The sequence below is a fragment of the Mustela lutreola genome, chromosome 4, assembly GCF_030435805.1.
Source record: "Mustela lutreola isolate mMusLut2 chromosome 4, mMusLut2.pri, whole genome shotgun sequence".
In the NCBI taxonomy this organism is placed as follows: Eukaryota; Metazoa; Chordata; class Mammalia; order Carnivora; family Mustelidae; genus Mustela; species Mustela lutreola.
In genome coordinates, this window is record NC_081293.1 from 154,355,423 (window position 1) to 154,378,608 (window position 23,186).

The following is a 23,186-nucleotide window of genomic DNA, read 5'->3' on the forward strand; positions in this document are numbered from 1 at the left end:
ACCGTGACATCGCTCCCATCTGCACCTGAAGAAATTTCATTCTCTCTTCCTTGACCAAAATATAAATTTGGGACAAGCTTGGATTCTATAGGAGAAAAAAGCTGATAAGGAAGTGAGCCCCACATTAGGAAAGCAAGATTAAAATAATAGCTGATATTTACAGAAGGCCAAACAGATGTCAGGTTTTGGGTGCTATGCACTGAAGACCTCTCCCTCCCCCCAGAATAGTCCCAGCTATCAAGGAGACCAGATTTTAGAGGATTTGACTTACACTGATCTGCAATAAAAATGATCTGGTAATCAGAAAATATCTGCTCTTCTGCTACGTGTATGAATCACTCACTGCTTACACAAGTTTTGTGATTTAAATACTTTCAAGGTCTCTGGAGAAATGACAGGAATAAATGCAAAGGAGAGCCAGTTGCAAAAGGTCTTTCCAAGCTGAAAAGAAACCCTCTTGGTGAGACCTGATGCCTATAGGTCCTATAAGCAACTTACCATTTGGTTTCATTTCTGTAACACCCAATTACCTAGAGACCAATGGTTCTCAACCAGAACTTCATGTTAATGTAAAATTCAGATGCCCAGGACCCATTTCTAAAATTCTATGATGTCACCAGGGTTGACAATCATTAATATGACTCCAAGAAGGCTTAGAAACCAGGAAAGGGAGAAGAGAATTAACTGGTTGGTAAAGTCGTTGAACAAAACAGTATGCATTGTTTTTTTCCAAGTTAAAAAGGCATTGTGAAACTATCAAAGTGACTTAAAGGTTTTATAAATAAATCCAACATCCAGTAAAACCTTCGAAATTCAGATTTCACTGGGAGATCTGGTCTCCCCTCTTAATTCCTATACAGAAAAGTGTTAAGCTTAATATAGAGACAGGTAAAGGTTCTTAAGTATTTCTAGAACCAAATCACAATCAACCAATTATCAACAACCCTTGAATTGTGAGTGATTTTCATCTGTTCCTAAGACATCCTGATAAGATCACTGACCAGGAACTTTTTTTTTTGGTCACTGATTTTCTTCCCAGTGTGGTCCTAAAATTAATAAGATTGCATCACTTGAACTATTCTGTGGCTCAGATTTCACCATAATTCAGATTGGCCTGAACCAGTGTGATTTCTCCTGTGCTGTTCTTACTCACCTCAGTTACAAACCAGCTTACAACCAAGAATATTAGTTTTGTATTTTGGAAGCCAGTTAAGTCTAGGATTTGGCAAAAGGAATCACCCTCATCACTTCTCATCTCCCAACGAAGCGGAATCAGTCAGTGCTTTAGAAGAGCGAGAGCCCGCACGTGGCTCAAGGTCAGAGCAGCAGAGCCCTGGCTGGCTGGCTATGGGATCACGCACACCACAGCCTCCTTACCCAGACTGCAGGTTCACCCGCCACAGAGGTGATGAAGTTGCCGCGGATTCATTTTTCCCCCTATTTTCTGAAGGCTTTGCCTTCATTCTACTTGCTAACGAGTCAGGGTGCATGTTGGGCAGTAGTTCAGATCCTTCTTGTGAGTCCCCAAGATTCCTTTTGTGAATCTGAGTGCCTGGGAAGGCCCGGGCACCCAGCAGATGGCTCCTGGCACCCCTGGCTTTTGTAGAAGGACTTCTACGAAGCAACTGTGGACTTAATGCTACATCTTTTTTTTTTAAATAAGGCTTACTTTCTTTAGACAGGCAATATAACATGGTAGCTACAGACAGTTTGCTGCTTACTGTGCAATTTGAGAAAGTTTCTCAGCCCATCTCAGCTTTCTGATAGGGGTGACAGTGACTCATAGTTCCTACACATTATGAGGTTATTCTAAGGATTAAAAGAGATAAACCATATACAACACAGAGCGCAGTGGCTGGTACATGCTAAGTACTTAATAAATCACAGCTATTACTGTTATTCTTTTAGGCATTCAGGTCTGAAAGCATTTAGTGTTTACATTACGGACTACATTTGCAAACAATTGTGGTTTTTTTTCTTTTTTAATATTTTATTTATTTTAAGAGAGAGAACATAAGTAGGGGGGAGGAAGCAGAGGAAGAGGGAGAAGTAGACTTGCCACTGAGCAGGGAGCCCAATGCGGACTCCATCCCAGGACCCTGAGACCATGACCTGAGCCAAAGGCTGACACTTAACTGACTGAGCCACTCAGGCACCCCAACAATCAACTGTTTTTAAGTAATAATAACTAATCATAAAGGTATCATTGCCCTTTGCCATATCTCTAGCATGAATCAATACGGAATGGGCAGTTGTCAAGAGAACACTGCAAAGGAAAGATATCCCCCATCCCTTTCCCAAAGGAAAACATAAGGCTCAGAAAAGATCCATGTCACAAAGGTAGGTGATGAGGCTTCAGATCCAGTCTGATTTCCAAGAGCATGTCATGGACCCTGACCACTACCTTGTCCTAGCACACTATTCAGTATCAATGCTCTCAAATTAAGAGTCTCATGCTCTACTGAGAGGTAGCCAGCAGGCTCAATGCCCTCAAATTAAAATCTCTAAGTGGCTTTCCCTCCCATCCCCCACTAAAAAACACCACCACCACCACCACAAATGCTCCATGGAAAAAAGCACTGGCATGCTTTTGGAACACTGGAATGAAACACAGGGACAAATTTTGGTGGAAACCAGGACCAGTGACACAGGCTTCACTGTAGTTCCTACATCCGCATTTTCTATACAGTTACTCCTTTGGGGTGCCTGATCTTGATTCTTGATTTAGAATCAGAAGATACAGATTCTAGTGCTAGTTCAAATTATTTCTAACCTATGGCTTTTAGCCAGTTCTCTTACCTGTGAAATGGAGAGGACAGCACACCATACCTTCACAAGCTTGAGGCGAGAATCCTGCATTTAACTGAACTGTTACAATAACCTCCAAGGCTCTGCCTCCAACTTAAGGTGGCCTTGGACTTATTCCTTCTCCAACAGGAATAACTCAGTGCAGCCACTTACTTACTTGTCAGTCTCTCTAGCAAATACCGCATGGAGAAGAGAAGGCTTAAATGATACATTAAAATAGTGACCAAAATTATTTGTATAAAGCTCAGATTTCATGTTCCTTTGCCATCCCTGGAGCTTCGAGAGGGCATGACTATGCAGCTACATTAATTTCTCCTGAAAGAGTCAAAAAAGTCTCCAATCACTTTTCCAAAGAGCCACAGGTCCTTTCAAGTAGAGACTGAACACTTTCTGGCTAGCTTTCAGCTGAGTTTATTAGAAGCCATTGTGATTAACTAGAAACAGTGTGATCAATTAACTTGCTCTACAGATAAAAGGGAAAGCCTTTCAATTTATAAACCAAGACACATTCAGATGATTTTATCACACATTCAAGCCAAATACAAAACTCCATAATGCTTAAGGAAAGTAGACATTATCAAAGGAATTGCAAGACCACGGATTCCTCAGAGGGGCTCAGGAGACTTCGGGGATTTGGTAAACATTACTATCAGCTGAGCTTCAGAAAACTGGAAGGCAAAGACTCTGATGGATTTTCTTGGCTTGTTTGAGATGAGGTTTAATACTCTAGACATGGATTCAATATCATAAAGATATTTAAAAAGGAATGGCTTTAAAAAGGAATGTCGAGATAACATAGACTTTTACAAATATATGTTAGTTGCTGAACATCTATAGCCATGTTGCCTGCTCGACCTCTCCTCTCCCTGGTCCACCTCCACACTCTAGCCAGCAATCTAACTCAGTGCTTTTTCGACATTTACCCTGCAACACAAAGTAAGATATATATTTTATTTTTCAAGATTTTATCTATTTATTTGATAGAGATCACAAGCAGGCAGAGAGGCAGGCAGAGAGAGAGAAAGGAAAGCAGGCTCCCTGCCGAGCAGAGAGCCAGATGCAGGGCTCGATCCCAGGATCCTGGGACCCTGAGATCATGACCTGAGCCGAAGGCAGAGGCTTTAACCCACTGAGCCACCCAGGCACCCCGGATATATATTTTAAAGTATAACCAGTACACCTTCCCCGCAGGGAAATATACAAAACCTTCACAAACCATCACTCAACTTCAGAACATGCAATGCACTCTGACAATATTTCTTTAATATTGGGACACCCAGTAAATTGATTTTAGGACCCACTGATGAGTTCCAAATGGTGATTTTCAAAATGTGAATCTTGCTAAATTACAAATCAATAATATCAATGCATTAAGCCCACCCACAACATGGCTCTTTATTGCTTAGAAGATTTAAAACAAACAAACAAACAAACTTAGGTAAAATATATAGAAGGTCATTTACAATTTGGCTCCAAACTCATCTTCGTTAGTTCTGTTTATGCTCTCTACCCTTTAGCGACTCCCAACTCCTTCCCAGCCTCTGTACACACCTCGTTCATGCTCCACACCTGCTGTTCTGATTACCTGTTTACCTCTCCAGATCCACTGCCTACCCTTTTCTGCCCTGTCCTGTGCCCAGAGCTGGTTCACCCAGACTCTCTGCCCTCTGCTCACGTTAGCCAGTGGGAAGCACCAGCAGGAGATCAGAGGGTGGGAGGAGAGAGAAGTATTCTGCTGAAAAGACTTTGTAACATCAGCCCCCTTCCCTCCTAGAAAGCCTTTCTCCTCCCCACTTCTGTTGCCATCGTCTGAGTCCACTACAAAGGGTACCTCCCCTCCAAAGCATTCTGGAAAACTACTTGGTAGAATTCGCCTCAGCACATAAATCTATGAGAAGGATGATTTACACTTGAAAGTCTTTGTTCCCACCAGATTGCTTCTTCAAAGCCAGCACTCTGTTTCTCTGAGCCCTCAGCACTTAGAAAACAGGCTGGCAAGTTAACTGTGATTACGAAAAGATCAATAAATGAATGAAAGGTAATAGGATTAATTATTTGAGGACCTCGCGACTGTATGTCACAAGGTAACATACATTCTCTTCCTAATAGAAGAGTCCACAGAGCTACCTCATCTAAATTCCCATTCTGGGGTGATCTGCTCTTTTTCCTCAAAATGTAACTGCTGGGAGCTAGCTCATAGCGAGTGCTGCTTCCTGAGTGGTGATCTGGCTGTCTCTGATGGTAACCAACTAGCTCCAAAAACGCCCCATCACCTGGCAGGGTGTTTTCTGCTTATTATGCTAATTAGATTTCACTTGAAAGATGTAATTATTGCTGCAATCCAAGGAAATAAATAATGGCCAATTTTAGTGAGCAAAATATTCACTAATCAAGTCAACAGACACAAGACCTGCAGAGTGTAAGAAAGGTCCTTAAAGAGAAAAAAGATAATCACCTAGAGATTTCTCCTTTCCATATATATAGGTTAAATCTATTCAATTATAGTCTTCTGAAAGTTTACATTTCAGATTTAGTTCAGTAACTCCTTATGAAGTCTAGGTTTTAACTTTGGGTTCTAAAATGCACTGCCCAATATAATTATTTAATCACTTTACTGCATTTAGAGGTGTGATAAAGAGGAGATAGCACTCATCTCCTACTTGGTCTCTTTAAAATGTTTACTCATTCAAGGATTTCTTAACACAATAAACACAATCTCCGCTTTCTTATAGGACCAGTAGGCAGCCAGGTGTCATAATGAGAACACGATTCAGTTTCTTGGGCACTTATATCATCTTTGTCTCTTATAAACACTGAGCCTTTTAAACCTGAGGGTTAGAGACATTTAATGTTCTTCTAACACCTTGGTAATCAGAGCCCAGGGAAATATTTGCAAAGAACAACACAGCGATCCAGAGATCAGATCAAACCTAAACTCACTATTAAAAGATATTTTAATCCCAAGGAGCATTGTCCCTCATAAAAAATGATAAACAAATTCCCTCCACCCTGTTCCCCACAGCCCTTCTCCTCAATGCCCTTTTATAATACTCATGTCCTCAGATTTATGTTGACTTTATATTTACTAGACGTGTCTCCCCATTACATTATCAGGGGCTTAAGGGACGAGAGGAGATAGGCCACAGAAGTGAGCATATAACTGACAGTCAAGTTTATTTTTTAAACCCAAAAAACCTTTCCACGTTTTCATTTGATTTTAAATGCTAACAACCATATTCCAGCCTTCACATGCTCATAAAGCTGTTTAACAGTCCAGAAAGAAAAAAATAATAATTTTGGTTTAAATAATGTTCACTGTCCACATCTTAATAGTCTGGACACTGAAGCATTTTTCATTCAGAGTAATGATCTCCAGGAGTAAAAATAATATAATTATAACTGAACTACTTGGTCAACTAAATCACAACCAGAAATGCACCGGTATGTATTTCATTCACTGCGTCAAAAAATCTTCATTCTGGACCATCAACATAGCACTAAATTTTGATCTGTCATTGAAAACAGGTCGCTTTTATTTCTGGCTTACAGCATGGTAACAGGGTACAGCAATTGGTAAAGACAGCTAATATTTCACATTAAATCTCCCCACCTGAACTTCTGAATCAAAAATGGAGAGGCTCATGAATAAGGAATTACTATATAAACATCTCCTTCTTTAAAAAAAAAAAAAAAAAAAGTTTCTTAATCAAAGCACGGAAAGGAAGATCAAATTCTTGGAAAGAAAATTTGTTGAGAGGATGGCACTGAAGACCAGTGAAAGATGTGGGTTATATCCCTAAGCTTCCTCTTTTTTAGGATTTTTATTTTTATTTGAGAGAGAGCAAGACCTATCATAGTAAGAGAGAGAGAAGCAGAATCCGCACTGAGAAGAGAGTCTGATGCAGGGCTTGATCCCAAGACTGAGAAATCATGACCCTGAGCCCAAAGACAGACGCTTAACTGACAATCCACCCAGGGACCCCTGAGCTGCTGCATCTTAAAAACAGAAGTGTGAACTCTAGGTCCCTGAGAAACAGTATGACTAGGCATTTCCAAAGAAGGACATGGGATGAAAGGCCACGCTACCCACTCTGGGTGTTGGCTCGCTAGCCCTTTGCAGGCTGCTGACATGGAGAATTAAAATGTATACAGGGAGGGTGAACTCTAGGAGTTCCTGTAGGAGAAAGCCAGTCTCCTGAGGTTCTTCTCCACAACTCTTTTTGAAATCACTTGTGGGTCCATATTTAAAGCATGTCTTTACCTTCCTTTTAAACTTTCCTTTAAATAAAACTTTCAGGAAAGATTTAGCACATTTTTCTACCTCTTTATCCCCCAACTCCAGCCTGGAGAGAGGGACCCTTCCGTTTGCTCCCACTGCACCCTGCGCTTACCCCCAGCCTCACACTCACCATATTGTGCGAAACTGCCCGGCTGGCGTTCTCTCCCACGAGGTGGGCGTTCCTCACGCAGGGAAGCTTTATAGAGTAGTTTACACCTGGGTACTGCCCCAGACATTCTGATTTAATTGATCTGGAATGAAAGACCCACTAAGTGAAGGCACCTGGATTTTTAAAAGCTCCTCAGGTGATTCTAATACGCAGCCAGGGCTGAGAACCACTGCTGTCTATTCAGCTTTCCCAGGATGCACACTGTGGCTGCTTCACTCAGAACCCCCCCTCAACCCTAGGCCAATCCTGACACCCAGCCCAGAGCCTGCTCACTGAACATTAACTAACTAAATAAAACATGGCTCCCCAATGATTAAAAAAGAAAGTGGAGGGCTTGCTACAACTCAGACTACTGGGCCCCACTCCCAGGGCTTCTGATCCTGTAGCTTTGGGCTGGGGCCTGAGAATCCCCATTGCTAATGGACTCCCAGGCGGTGCAGATGTTGCTGGTCTCAGGACCCCACCTCTAGAGCCATTGCACTGAAACCACCCAAGCCACCTTGTAATCGCCGATGAGGTAACACGTGACAACCGGGGCCTGCAGGCACCTGACTGTGTGGATAAGGACAGTAGTAACACTACGGGGAACGTCAAAAGGAGGGACGGCCCAGGTCTGTAAGCCTAGGTGATTGCTGGCCACAGACCAGGGCCAAGGAAACCACCCCCGTCTGGGTTCCCAATTCAACCCACGGGCTTTAATTTTCAAGGCTCAAGTCTCTGAATCATCTATCATGTGCTCGCTACCATTCAGAATGAAGGTGGAGCCATCAACATTTAAATAAAAATTACGGAACACTTTCCTAGAAATAGGCCCAAGATCAAATTTTCCCAGAGCACCAGTGGCAGACTTAGGCCAGAAAACAAACCCACGGCTGCTTGTTAAATCAACTCAAGCACTAGATTCTACAGCTGTAAAAATACAGTGGTTTAAAATCCAAGCTTCTAATAGCCACCCAAATAGATGGTGTACTAGAATTGCTTTAAAAAGAAAAAAGAAAAAAAAAAAAAAGGCATGCTCTCTTTAACCACTCCTAGTTCAGAAATCTCCTTCTTTAGAGACAAAGGTAAGGAATAAAGAAAATGCCCAGAGTGTTAGGTTTTCCCACCACCACACTGGTTACTGGTTCCTGGCTCCCAGAAATGGGAAGGAGTAAAGCTTGTCAGCCCTTCCCTCCCTTCCAGTCACGCCATCATGGCTGCTCCCAGGGACGTGAGGTAAAAACTCAGGGAACGTGAATCAAGTATGAACTGCAGTTCATTATCGGCTTTTTCTCGCGGTTGTGACAAACATACCACACCATGGTTAGGGTGTTAGCGAATAGGGAAACAGTGTGGGAATACAGAACTCTCCACCATCTGCAGTTTTTCTGTCATACTAAAACTATCCTAAAATAAAAGGGTGTTTAAACAAATTAGGAACTGCTGCGCTGAGGCACTGGCAAGATGGCAGATAGGCAGGTGGGTGTGTGTATGTTTCAAATATTTTTGAAATAGTTCGAAATCTACAATATTTTACCATTTGAGACTATAAAAATTATACATAGACACACTCGTCTCTCCCCCAGAGAAGGACTGGCGTTTTGTCCAGATGAGCTGCTATGCCGGAAGAGGGCCTGAAACACACCCTCATGAGCAGTTGCCAAGGATCCTTTCAGTCTGAGGTCCCCGGGCACTGCCAGCTCTGTCGCCATGGAGGGGACACCCCTTGGGATTATCCCTGGAGGAAAACTGTGGAGGACATGAACTTGGGCCCTCGAGCTTGCCGGGCTCCGGGCTCTGCGCCGCCTCTCACACTGACAGCAGTTCTTCCACAGTCGGTCGTACACGTGTTCTCTGGGGCCTCACGCCCAGCTAGCCGCGCCTTCCCCTGTGAGCTGGGAGCTGCCTCGGAATGCCACTCCTGCAACAGCAGGGGCGGTTTAGCCAGGGCAGGGGAGGGCCCCTGAGCCCACGGGAGGGAACAGAGTGGTGGAATCCAAGGCACCGTGAGCGCAGAGGGCCCCTGTGCCTTCCGACCAAGCCAGGCGGATACTGCCCACGTACCTTCTCTGCTTCAGACTGGACCGCGTGTGGTCAGAGGTAAACCCATTCCCCAGACCCCAGAGGCCTCTCTGACAGAGTAATGCTCCCATGCCAGTCCAGAGCTCTTGATGTCACAGAACTTAATTAATGCACCGCACTGGTTCTCATGTTTTCCAACCTCTGAAGGAGGTAGAAACAGGTGTGAACCCGCCAGAATGGGAATGCAGGGAAAAGGGGGCCAAGAGGCCTGGACGGCCTATAAAACTAAATTCTAATCCCTGGAACCATGGACGTTCATGGCTGCCCACATGTTCCTGAGGCTGGCTATTTTCGCCCGGCTGTTTTAGTGTGCGCCCGGCTGTTTTAGTGCCAATACCAAGGAATGTGTGTGGCGGCCAGCCTTCCCCCGACACCTCTGCCTTGGGTCTTGCCCAGATCAACTGAGTGAGAATGGCGGGGGGGGGGGGAGGGGGCGTGGCAAGAGACATCATTTTGGGAGTTCAATAAATAACACTGAAAGCTTACTGATTTGTTTTCTAAACCAAACAGGTCAGCCTTTTGTATCCACAAGTTCCTCTTTCCCCTTATCTGTGCTGTCATCTCATTCTGGGCTGTTCCCCCTCCATCCCACAGTGGAGTCAAATCAAACCTGTCCCTAGAGGGCCCATTAAAGTCCTAAATGCAGCCATGGTTTCTCTGCTTCCTTTGACCCCATTCGTTCTTGCTCTATACAAATATTTACTGAACACCCACTATATGGCAGATCCTGTCCTAGGCACTAGAAATACAGCCATGATTAAAAAAAAAAAGAAAAGAGAAAATCCCTTCTGAGTGGAGTTTACATTCTGGGAAAGGAAAGCGTCAATAAGGAAGTGAGTGAGTATATATACTATTATGTATACTATATCAGGAGAAATCTAGAACAGAGGCTGGGAGGCTGGAAGGACCGCTCCCCCGTTCTCCTAATTGGCACTTAGGATGTACCATTACTTTACCTGTTTCCGGGTTGCCTCTTCAGCTAGACACCCTGTGTTCAAGAAGGACAAGGGCGGTTTAGGGCTTCTCTGAGCACGGGGCTGTGCACCCAGTAGATGTTCAGCCAGTTCTGTTCAGTGAAAGAATTTATGCAAAGCAGCTGATTGCTATTTTTCGAACCTTAGCACCTCAGGCAGCAAAGGGAAGTCAGGAGATGAATGGGTCTCGGGGGAGTCACGCGCGGTTGGTCATTCATACTACTCGGATACAGCGCGTTCCTCCCTACCTCCTGAGCACCGAAGGCAGCTCCGAAGTGTCACCAGTGAATCAGCCGAATATGATTCCTGCCCTCATGATGTGTATGTTTTGGCGAATAAGGAGGAAATAATTTCACTGGGTGACCATTTCTTTGAAGGGGAACAGGCCAGGAGATGAGGGGAGCAACAGGAAGGAGGTCGGGGAAGGTCATTCCAAGAGGGTGAGGGAGGACAGGAGGCCAGCCGGGCAGAGAGCAAGGACAGTGAGAGCAAGGCTCCTGGTGGAGGGGACAGCCGGGGCCAAGGCCTCAAGTAGGAATGTGCTGAGTGTGCTCCAGGAACTGGGTGAGCGCAGGCTCGGGGCTGGGAGAGGGGCTGGAGCCAGCTTCCACAGGCCCTCGTGGCACTCTGCAGAGAGTGTGGGTTTTACTCTAAGTGCCATGGGAAGCCACAGAAGCAGGAAAGAACTTGAGATTTATACATGGAGAAAATTACTTTAACAAGATGCCCTCAGAATCAGGGTGACCTATGTTATAGTCTGTCAGGGACAACATCATTTTATGTGGATTGCCCCCGCATATTATTAACAGCACCCCGTTTCATTCTCCAAAGTGTTATAGATTTAAAAAAAAAATTCTATGACCATCCTTTCCAGAACCCATTATTACAATGAGTACAATTCAGTATTGTATGAAACCTCATCTTCTCTGGGCCAATCATGTCCCCTCAAACCAAACATTCACAGCAGGAGATACAAAATCTTCCATAGTGTCAAGTGAAGGCTGTCCTCCAGCCACATAATTATAAAAAGGCCCTACTGTATTCTGGGTTTCTTTATTTTTTATTTTTTTGAGAAAGGAAGAAAAGAAAATTCTATAAACTTCTCTCCATGATGTAGTCTGCATTTCATAGCTGCTGCACAGGGAAAACTTTTCCACAGATCAAATCTAAAAATGTTCATGCTCAGCGGGAGTCTGTCCTCACTAGATATGGACAAACGGGGTCAGTCACTGCTCTCTGTACTGAGATACTGAGAGTCCTGTTCTCGAAGAAGCCTGCCAAAGTCACCTCCAAGGAGCTGCAGCTTACATAACCGCTGTTTCTCTAACCTCTCCTCTCAGGTCTTATTTTTCAAATGTTCAGTCATCCTTGTGGCTCCTGTTTATCCTCGCCAAGCTCTTCACACTGACACAGTACTTCTAAAGTTATATTCCAGAAGCACTCTGCTATTTCCCCTACGAAATCTTTCCAGAAGCTTCAGATCGGCTCTCCTCCACATCTAAGCCGTGGACTGAGAAACTGGAACCAGTCCGACCATACCACGCTGGCCCTCCTCTCTTGCTTTCACCTGTCCTCCTTGGACCAGACCACCTAAAGAGAGGATTAAGGATAATCTTACCGTGTCTGGTTTACAAAGGCACGCATGGGTGGCAGCTTCTGCCGGCTTGGATTATGTCCCCCTTCTCATGTTCCACCCTAGGACCACAGACTATCAGGGTAGAGGCGGCCTTCGCAACACTCTCTTCACTGATCAGATTTATTTAAGGCTGATCTAACAAGGAGTCCACAGAAAGGTTGGAACTCCTGGACTGGAGTTCTGCCCTCTGCTTCGCAAACCCTCCACTCTTAGAAGGAAATGTCACTCACTGCCTTCCGATCGTTTTCTATTGACCTGTGTATACATGCCTTTTCCTGTCTCCCTCTTTGACCTTATTTTGTTTCTTGAGGGCAGAAAAATATATTTAATAGGTCTGTATTCTTCACAACACAGTGTCTTCTGGGTGGCCAGGACTTAACAGATACTTGCTGTCCAAGGCATGCGTGGACTCCTAACGCTCCTCTTCGCTTTTTATGATGCAGCTGAACAAGAGTGACAGCATCAGCCTTTTGGGGGGCACAGGCTGGGGACAAAACAGACCCAGGTCCAAATCCAGGCGCTGCCACTAGTTTAAGAGTTACTAGTAAACTGACCACAGGAAAGATAATTACATCTTGCTTCACCAGAAAAAAGGACCTAACGGACCTACCTCTCTGTACACCAGAGCCTGAGCACATGGGTTCTTCCCTGAGCACCACTTTCCCCTGCTTTGCTTCACTGATACAAGCTCCCACTTTTTCTCTCTAGGATGAGCTTTGACTAAAGGAGAGGGAGGGAGGGAGGAAAAGAGAGAAATCCAACCCCAAGAGTACTATTACTAGGGATACTACATTTTTTTCCCACCCTGAACTACTTAAAAACCCTTTCCGGATGACGGATAAAACTATGCTGTCACTTTGATCCTTCCAGAAATTTTTTTGAAGTGCTGAGAACACCAAAATGGGGGCGGGGGGCACGATTCCTGAGGATATTTGTGACCTAAGTAGGAGATAGGAAAGTATTTAAATTTAGAGCAAGCACTAAGAAAAACCTCCTGATGAGGTGTGAGTCAATGGAAAACTGCACAGGGAAAATTAATAGGAAAGGCAGTACTTGGGCTAATACTGCAGCAGAAAGAAAGGGGTGAGGCAATCCCAGGGCCTTGACTGTGTCTTCCTCTTAAGATTTATAAACCAAGGGTGGCCTAATAGTCTCTCTGACACCCAGGACTGATACCACACTGACATCTTGTGGCTATAAGTATCATGACACAGAGGTGGCCCCAAAGCGAAATGGACCTGCTTTCCTATTACTATGTCTGCCAGTTTTGCAGCCTTTAAAAAACTTCAAATATTTTCTCAATCGCAAGCTCACTGTTTCCACACCATGGAAACAGAATTGAGGAAAGGGAGCCGCTGCTCAACACGTATGCTGGAGACATTGGCATCTGGGCTCCAACTGTGTCAGTGCTGGTATTTCTAATAAATGTCACTGTTTTCGAGCACGTGCAACTCTTGGCCGAGCATTTCTTCTTATCTGGCACCTGAGGCTTTGGGTAGGAGAGTTACTGAAGCTTACTGGTTGTTTCAAAAGTGAAATAAAAACAGCAGCTGGAGTTTTCCAGTAATACCAGCTCTCCCCCACAAGCCCTGCCTCCACTTCCGTGAGGTCTAAGAGAGAAAGGAAGGAATAACCTGGTTCTTTGGAATTTCAAAATTAAATTTCTCTTCGCAGTCATACCCAAGGAGCAGCCTGGTCATGGATGGACACCAGAATTCCTCCAGCTTGCAGAATCCCATGTGCTACTGAGTGTCGGGCTGCATTCAAAGCCCTCAGGGGCTCCCAGAGGGCACATAGCCCAGAGGAGGCAGGCATGGGTCCTGGGACCAGAGAGCAAAGGAGAAGTGGAGAAAGGCCAAAATAGGTCAGGAAAGCTCTGGTGTGGGAGCCACTGGGAAAAGGTGCTATGCAGCGCTAATCTTTTAGGATGAGAGTTTGGGCCAAATAAAGATGGGCACGAAGGCATTCACAGCAGATTGACTAAAGTCATGGGCCTTGGGAATTGAAAACAACGGGAATCAATTTCTGGCCTGTTTCTTCCTAACCAAACATCTCAGCTTGCTCCCCAAGCCCTCAAGACCTCGTTCTCTGCGTCTGAAAAGCAGGGGGAGGGGGATGGCGCTACTTTCTTCCATACTGTAGTTCTAAGGAGTGAATGACATGCAGAGTGATGGCTCAGTGCACACGGAGGACAATGACCATTGTTAGCCTCTGGAGGGAGCCACAGCTGCAGGGAGGTGGACGCAAAGGCAGTAGTGAGCACGGTGGGTGGTCGAGGACATGAGTCGTGGGCAGAGCGAGGGTGGGGGATGGAGGTCACTGATCATGGGCTGAAGGATCTGACTGGCTCTTGCCTCCTCTGTGCTCCCCAAGTGTCGCCGGACTCTTCATCACCTAGCTTTTTCACTTTTTCACTTCAGCATCCTCTGTCTCCAGAGGCTATTTTGGCTTCTCAAGGGCACAGGCCACATGTCACAATGCACCCAGCAGAGGGCCAAGTGCACATGGGACGCTCAAAGGGCATTTGGCCTAAAGCCCCACTGTGCTGGGTCACTTTGAGCAAATGAATCAATCTCTTTTGGTCGCAGGTTCCTCATCAGTAAAATGCAGTAAGAACACCACCTGCCTCCTTTGGTGGCTGTGAAGATAGAGAAAATGAAGTGAAGTGACACGAGACACTGAAAAAAGGACGGCTTCTATCTGAGCCCCACCTGCTCACTGTTACTTCCAATATTCTAATCCCAAAGCTCTAAGGACACACTAGGATAAATCAGGGATGATGGCACAATATCGCCACACAAATATTTTGTAAACTGGGTTATCATCTCAGCCTCAGCATTATGTAACTTCTCAGCTCTTAAGCACGGCTCCAGGAACACACCACGGCATCCCTGACCTTAACTGCTTTTCCAGACTGAACCTTTGCAAATTTCCACCAAAAGAATGCAGTTGGCAGCACCTCGTCCCAACCATCTTTACCAATGGGTAAATTATGCTGCAGTAAGATCGTCTAGCCCCCAAATCTTTTCCTAACAAGGTTCTAACAATAAGTAGGGCAGAAAACTATCTTCTTTTAAACAATAACACGTTTTTGCGCATAATAAAAAATGACTGTAGACAAAGTGAAATGTAGAGAATTATAAAAAATAAAAGTTACCCATAATTAACTATCCAAACATTGTTCCACATGTGCCTTTTGCTGCATTTCCTTCTAGTTTTCCTTGCATATATATATATATTTTTTTTAAAAGATTTATTTATTTATTTGAGAGAGAGCTAGCACATGGGGGGAGGGACAGAGGGAGCAAGAGAATCTCATGCAGACTCCGCACTGAAGGTGGAGCCCAACATGGGAGTCAGTCTTACAATCCTGAGATCACCACCTGAGCCAACATCAAGAGTCAGATGCCTATCGAAATGAGCCACCCAGGGGCCTCTTGCATATATATTCTTTAATACAGGGTCAATCCTATCTTTCCACATATTATAACCGAAATATTTTGCTTAATATTTAACTCTTCAAAAAAAAAATTACCAAGCACCCATTTAGTACATAAAGCTGAACTCAACACTAATGGTATTCTAAGACATGTGAGATGAATTCCATGTCCTCCAGAAGCCTGGGCGTTAGCTGAGGATATGTGACAACACACAGGAAAAATGAATAATGGTCTACAGTAATGACTATAGAAAAGAGTAGTAGAAATAAAAAAGTCTGTCAGGGGTTCAAACCAAAATGAGCTTACCACAGCCTAACATGGTTTCGAGAGGGTTTCATGAAGGAAGACTTAAGTCCAACCATGAAGCACTACCATCTCACAGATAATCTGGAATTATTAATGAGTCTACTAATTTACTAATTTACTCCCCTTTTCCCAATATAAAGATGACAGTTTCAATGAAGTCATTCCCATTGCTATGCCTTTGCTATTATGGACAAAACTAAGCTCCTACAAAAGCTGTTTCTTAAAATACCATAAATTCAAAGCAATTTTTATGTAATTTTTAATTTAAATTCAATTTAACTCATTCATACAACTTTTAAATTATGTTTTTATTGCTGAAGAAAACCAGACCTTCAAGTAGAAATCAAGAACTTCCCTCAAGAATTAGACTGAACTTTGAAATTATTCTGAAATTCCAGATTCCTGGTGTCTAAATAACACCTGATGTGAGAGATCATGTATGCAACATTAGCAAGAATAAAATCTGTCAGGTAGACACAACCCTATTCCATGTATGAGCTTCAAGTTTGGACCACTTATCAACCAAACTTAATCCTGATGGGGAGAGACTCTGATGATTAGGCTGTCTTCAACCACTCATTCATTCCGAAAATACTGGTAAGTACTTGGTGGTGTCTGTTCATAAGTCCAGCCCAGGGCTGGGCACTGGAGACTCAAAGGTGAAGGGAACCAGACGTACAATGTTCCCGTCCTCCTGGAGCAGGCAGTTGAGTAGAAGAGGGGCTGACGAGCAGACAGACAATGACAACCCCAGGTGATAAACAGAACACAAATGCTGTGATAAACAGAACACTAATGCTGTTTATAAATACTAGGTAAGGAATGAGTCCCTAGAAGACGCACTGTATTAACACAGGCTTGGAGAATTAGGAAAGCCTTCTCAGAAGGGATGTTATTCAAGGGGAAGGAAGAAGAGCAAATAGGTGGGGCAGCCAAAGAGCTATCTGGGAAGAGGGGTTAGCGCGTGAGAAGTTCTAGAGTGGGGAAGAATCGTCGTGCAATTGTAGCGAAGAGCCATTCAGAATGGTAGAGTCAGAGTGTGGCAAAGGGAGGATTCTGATGAGAAATGAAGCTGGAGGGGAAGACATACGTACACACAGACGTCTGTCTATACCTGTGTGTGCATACAGACACTCGTACACTCGTTTAGACCTCAAAACAGCCCTCTCATGATTAGCCTCACCTTACAGATTAGGAAACTGAGACATGAGAGAACACTGCCTGATGATGAAAGATAAGTAGCCAAAGGATCCTGAACAGGGGAGGGACATGACGGATGCTGCATCGTTGGAGAAATACTGTCGATGGTTTGTAGAGGTGCAGAGTGGAGGTCAGGGAGGCCCGGTAGGGAGTGGGGATGAAATCTTCACCACGCTTCCTGGAGAGATGAAGGGCCCATGCTCTTTCACCTGACATACAAGGCCCTGAGCTTCCACTTTGAGACTCTGTGATGGACAAAACAGAACCTTTGTCCTTAAGAACTTAAAATCTACAGAGCTACGTGCACATCAGGGCACCAAGAGCACTCTGTGGTCCTTGGCAGATTCCACAGTACAGCTGAATCACAGGTTGGGGTTCCTTCTTCTTAAGATGGCCAAGCTTCTGCAAGAAGAAAGCCCAGGTCGCAGGCTGGGTGATGCTAGCTACAGCCTCAGTTCTCCTCCTGAGGAGTGGCTGACAAGGCTACCCCCTCACACCTTCCTTCAGCTGCACCAGGCTGACCTGCTCTCCCAGCAACAGTGTCCCATGGCACCCCAACTGTCCAGGGCCATTCTTGACGATTCCACTCCTGACCTCTTGGGACTTGGCTACCTTGTCCCCTCATTGCTGAAAAAAAAAATGCCATTTACAAATGATACCTTTCTCTAAACATTTATTCCTATTCTTAACATTCACCCGGCAACCTCTTATCCCCACTCCCTCAGAGCTTTGGATAAGGAGTAGAAACAAAACGAAAATAAAGCCCGGAAGTGTATCTAACAGGCTCCACACAGCAAAAACGTATCTAAACCTCTTAGGACAACCACGGGGGAGGACAGGCTTGTCCTCATAAAACAGATGGCAAAACCGGAAGAGGTAAAGTGCCCTGCTGTAGTCCACGTGGCTGATGAGGGCAAAAGGATATTCAAGCCCCTTGGAGTCCACTCTACCGTATCACTTAATTATTCAAAATGAAAAACACGTCATTGGAGAATCTACTAACTCTGGCAAGTTGGAAGATACTGATTGCTAGAGAAGACTGTTCGGGAGCCCAATCTGGGGTTTAAGATTCTACTTTGAAATCAAACCCTTGACTCCTAAACTGTCATTTCCAGTGTTGGTGGTTGGCGTATTTAGTCTTGTTGGTATGGCCCTCACACCACCAGATGTTGCACTTATGTGAAATGGAAAGATTTCTGGCCAAGTCTCTGAAACCCTAAATTCTAGACCAGCCGTTCATAGTGGCTACAGGCTCATGAGAGGTGGGGAGGGGCTGGGGTGCTCTCGCCAAATGCACACTGTTACTATTCAGAGCTTTGGCACCAAACGTCACACAGATCTGGTAAGACAGGGTGGGTTACATGTCAGTGACTCATGAGTAGAGTGATCATATAATTTATGGTCCAAACCACTGAGACACCTCTGAGAGTGAAAGGGGACACTTAATAATCATGCCAGGACAGATGTGTAAACCAGGTCGGGCCAGGGAAAAGCAGAACTTACGGTCACCCTGGCCTTGAGGAGCTCCTCCACCCTCTCGCATAAGGTCTAGATTACAGCCCGTCTAGAGGCTTTGTTGGGTCTGGTCCCAAGCTTACAACCGCATCCTGTTGCTAACGGCAACAAGTGGCTTCTAAAGATGAAGAGAAGGAAAAGTGCTCCGAGGGAAGAATAACTACAAAATGCCTTCTCCGAAGCCAAGAGCCAGCCTAAACCACCTGCCCTGAGCCCAGAGCGGGGTGGACTGTAGCACAGTCTGTTTTTCTAGGCCTACATCTAGGCCCCGGGCCAAGAGAGTATCTTCCCAGAGAGGGAAACAAAAAGTAGGAGACTGCAGCGCAGTCACAGAAACTTTCAACCTTCAAGGCCCCAAACTCAGACCATGGCACTCATGGCCCAGTAAGAGTCCTGATTTGGAACCTGTATCAGCCCCTTTTCCCCTCCGAGAGACTGGAATGCCTCAGCCCATGCATGAGATGCATGCTGAAAAATGCATCCCTCTAGAATGTGCCAGGCATGAGAAGTTCTAATTATAGGGGAACCTGACCAACAGCACCAGTGTCATTAGTGTAATGACCACCAGCACTAGGCAAATGCTCTTTCCTTAAAGCACTAAATAAACATAAATGGCCTTTATCATTTGTCTATTTGAAAAAAGAGCAATTCCCAAGGAGACTGGCCAGCATTTAGAGACCCAATATCCTGCCCCCTAATACAGAACTTTCTACCTAGTAGTCACTTACTAAATGTTCCCTCAACTGAACATTCAGTAATCAAACTCAGTATTTACAACCAAACTAAGTATTTTTCAAATGACCAGCCTTGGGAATGGGGACAAGCGGCTCCTTAAGGCTGACTGATTAAAAAGTGATGCCTCAGACTAGCTGAGGTCGCAAGACAGTTACTATCTACCCCTTACCTCGGTTTTCCACTGCATCAGGTCAGAAGCTGATTTGATTTGCTGCCCCAAGTGGGCTTCACACCTTCCCCCATATTTGCCAGTGTGTCTTTTTCCATTACCCATGTTTAAAAACAGACTCTTTAATTTATGAGCATTTAGGGCTGGTGAAAGTCTCTGAGCCCCCGGCTCAGCATAGACTCAGGCTCCTAAATGGTAACAGCTGAGTGGGCTCGTGTGTGTACATGTCTGTGTGTGTGTGCGCATGAGCGTGTGTGCGTTCATGTGTGTAGCAGGGGTGGCGTGATGGCTCTGTCTCCTGTCCCTGGAGAAGCAGGCTGAATAGACAGACCTACTGATCCCAGCCCCATGCCAGTCTCAGGGGCTGGCTGCTCCAAGTAGGGCTCACTGAGAGCATAGCATTGCTTCTGTAGGAAAGAAGAAAAGCATCTTTCTTTGTGTCGTTGTCAGGATAAAAAAGGTTCCTAAATGTCCATCCCCAGACTGTTTCTGCTCTAGCAAGAGACAAAACATTTTAAGGACGGTCCCTTACTTGAAGGTCATATTCTGTTTGGATTATAAAAATATCCTGTCTTTTGCGAAATGATGTTGGTAATAGATGGTGTTATTTTTTAATTGGCCAAGTAAAAAGTAAGCATCAGTATGTTGATAGTCTTTTTGGTAAAATTTTACTGGCCCATGAAATGCCAAAGTGTAGGAAACACTGCCTCTGACTCCATGCCAGGGCTCCTGGAGAACAGGGACATAGCAGGGCGCCTGGCTGGCTCAGCCAGTAGGACACACAGCTCTTGATCACAGGGCTGTGAGTTCAAGCCTCACGGTGGGTGTAGAGATGGCTTAAATAACTAAACTTCAAAAAAAAAAAAAAAAAAAGAACAGCAAAGTGGTCATGGGGTCACGGTGGTGGGGAGACAACACGCCTCCCTCGGAACCTCCATCCAGGGCAAAATAAACCAAATGCCAATAAAGGGGAAGGCAGGCAACAAGGATGTCTGGACCCTACTCCACAACGGCTCTGCTCTGTACTTACGTTATCTCAGTTAATCCTCATAACTACTGTGCAAAGCAGATACTGCGTTTTCCATTTTACAGCTAAGGACCTAAATAGGGGCCACTGATGCAAATGACTCAACCGAGGTAATGCCACGTAATGGGTGGGATGCTGGGATTCAGCCCCAATGCCTGCCATCTTTCCCTTCACTATGGGGTGTGAAGCAGGAGGGCAGGGCCGTCGGACCTTGATTGAACAAGCACAATAATACTTCCAGATTAATTTCTGAGTAGTGGGGGAGCCTATTTTTAAATTGAGCCTATTGCATTATAAAATCCAGATGATTGCGAAGACATTACAATGGAATTTTGTTTACTCTCTGTATTTGCCAGTTTATTTGAAAATTTGGTCTTTGGAACTGTAAAGGCCCTGGCTGGAAATGACCTTCATCAAAACAGGCCGAAGTTCAATTCAAAACAACAACCTAATGTCAGATGTTACTCTGTAAAGTAACATAATTCAGCCAAATCTAAATTACCCATGTAGTCCTCATCCCCTTTTTCTTAAAACCTTTGTGTATTTCATTGCTTGCTGACTTCTCAAAAAAAAAGGGGGGCTATGGTAGGCTCAAATGATTATTTCTTAAAACCATTAGAGTTTAGGGGCGCCTGGGTGGCTCAATGGGTTAAAACCTCTGCCTTCGGCTCAGGTCATGATCCCAGGGTCCTGGGATTGAGCCCCACATCAGGCTCTCTGCTCAGCAGGAAGCCTGCTTCCCCTCCTCTCTCTCTCTTTCTCTGCCTGACTTTCTGCCTACTTGTGATCTCTGTCAAATAATAAAATCTTTTAAAAAAACTATTATAGTTTAAGTGGAAGGATTTTGAAAACTAGGAGGACCAAAGAGTTCACTTTAGTATTATCTGTGGATTCAATTTAACCATGTGTTTTCTACCTTCCAAAAATGGTACAAATCACACTATGGCTGTATGCTTAAGGTGCATAGAATATTTGGTATTAGTGTAATAGCATCAGTGCATCTAACTGTGGTCACAAATAATGTTAGGATTTGGCATCTCCCTTGGAAAACCTCCTTTGCCTTAACAACTCTGTCAAATGCTGGTGAATAATACTAGGCCTTCATTCATACAACAAACACGCAGAGTGTCTATTAAATGCCAGCCATCGTTAAGGATGACAGGGACAGAGAAGGGAATTAAAAATACAGACAAAAATCCATGCCATCATGGACTTTCTGTTCTAGTGGGAGGAGAATGATGACAAAGTGAAAACGCACTGCTTGAAAATAAAATGGAAAATTTTAATTTAAAACAAGAATTTTTACTTCTGGCAGTTTTCATGGTATAGAGAGAACCCGTATGAGTTGCTTAAATTTGTTTTTTATTTTAGGTTTGTTTATTTAACTAATCTCCACATTCAACATGGGGCTCAGACTCACAACCCCAAGATCAAGAGTCATGTGACTTTCTGACTAAGCCAGCCAGGCACCCCTCAAATTTCTTTATTTCTCCTTATTAAGAGAGAAACTACTTTGCAAAGGATTTAAAACAATATATCTAACTTGAAGCACAATCATGTAGACATCTTATTGTTAATATCCAGGTTCCTAAAATACCCTCGTTGCATTTTTTCATTTGTAGGGGTTGGCGTGATTCAGGGGACTTTGCTGAACCCTTTTAGAGAGAGGATGGCCCCAGGGAGGGAAACAGCTTCCAGCACGGGGCTCTCTCTTGAGATGTCTTGCCAAGCCAAGGTTTCTTCCTATAGTACCAACCACTCTTCTTTATGCCAGACTGTTAAATAATATGACAATGTTTTATTCAGAAAACTCTGGTAGAAACTTATGAAATATTCCTTTTTAAAAAGATTTATTTATTTATTTTTACAGAGAGAGTGTGTGTGAGAGTGGGAGGAGGGGCAGAGGGAGGGAATCCTCAAACAGACTCCCCGCTGAGCTCAGAGCCCAACCCTGGGCTCAATGCCATGAGATCATGACCTGAGCCAAAACCATGAGTCAGACCCCCACTAACTGAGCCCCCCCTCCCCCCCCCCCGGCGTCCCAGAAACTTAGGAAATAGTCTAAGAATGAAAGCAAAAGAGTGACGATGAGGCAATGCAATCAAGAGTGGGTGTCTGATACACGACACTTCTTTTGTTGTTAGGAATTGCTAACAGATGAAAAGTCAGTCCTCTAAAAATCTCCTCTAAAATAATCTCCTATTAGGTACATGCAAAAGAGCATCCTGGGATCCTCTGAAAGTCACTACAAAGGCAGCTGCTAACTTTCATTATCCCAAGGAGACACCTGGTGGATAAAAAAGGCTGCATATCATGGTAACACTTAAGTAGAGAGTAAAAGGGGGGAAATCCATGAAATTCCATGGAAATAACTTGCTACATGAAATGAAGACCATTTTTAAAATTTGATAAAAGTGGGACATAAAAAAATTACTTTTCATTTGGCTTCCAGATATTTCCTTACACTTTGTAAGCTAATTGTGAAAAAGCTTAAAAGACAGAAAGAAAGGTCACTTTTAGTATTTTCATTTGAAGTAATCAGAACCAAGTTTGCTGGCAGTGAAGAATTACATGTTTACCCAAGTACCAACTGAAGTTCATTTCTAAGTGGAGAGCAGATTACAAAAATCGGCTGGAAGATTCATTCTAAGTTAAGCACATGTTCCTTGAAAGTCAGCAGTGGCAGTGGGACAGAGCCCTTCCTGGTGGAAGGATGGACCTCAGGTTCTATCTAGTTTAAAGCACCTTTACTTTCAATAACAAACAGCAAGACAATAACACAGCTTGACTACCTTCCAATAGGATGTAAAACCATGAGATTCAGAGAACAGGGACAAGGACTCTGTGTGTTTTGCATCTCTAGATCA

The 23,186-nt window shown here is 44.2% G+C and overlaps 1 protein-coding gene across 2 annotated transcripts in view; it reads right to left on the reverse strand.

The window, feature by feature from the left end:
- JAZF1 (JAZF zinc finger 1) overlaps window positions 1–23,186 on the reverse strand; it is a 321,514-nt gene that overhangs the window by 149,711 nt on the left and 148,617 nt on the right. The window contains exon 1 of one of the 2 annotated variants that reach the window (XM_059171449.1): window positions 7,218–7,363. The exons of the other annotated variant lie outside the window; for it this stretch is intronic. Within the exon in view, the coding sequence (XP_059027432.1) occupies window positions 7,218–7,323 (106 nt within the window). The 5' untranslated portion in view covers window positions 7,324–7,363. Of the gene's footprint in view, window positions 1–7,217; window positions 7,364–23,186 lie in introns of those variants that run through there. 2 annotated transcript variants of the gene reach the window in all.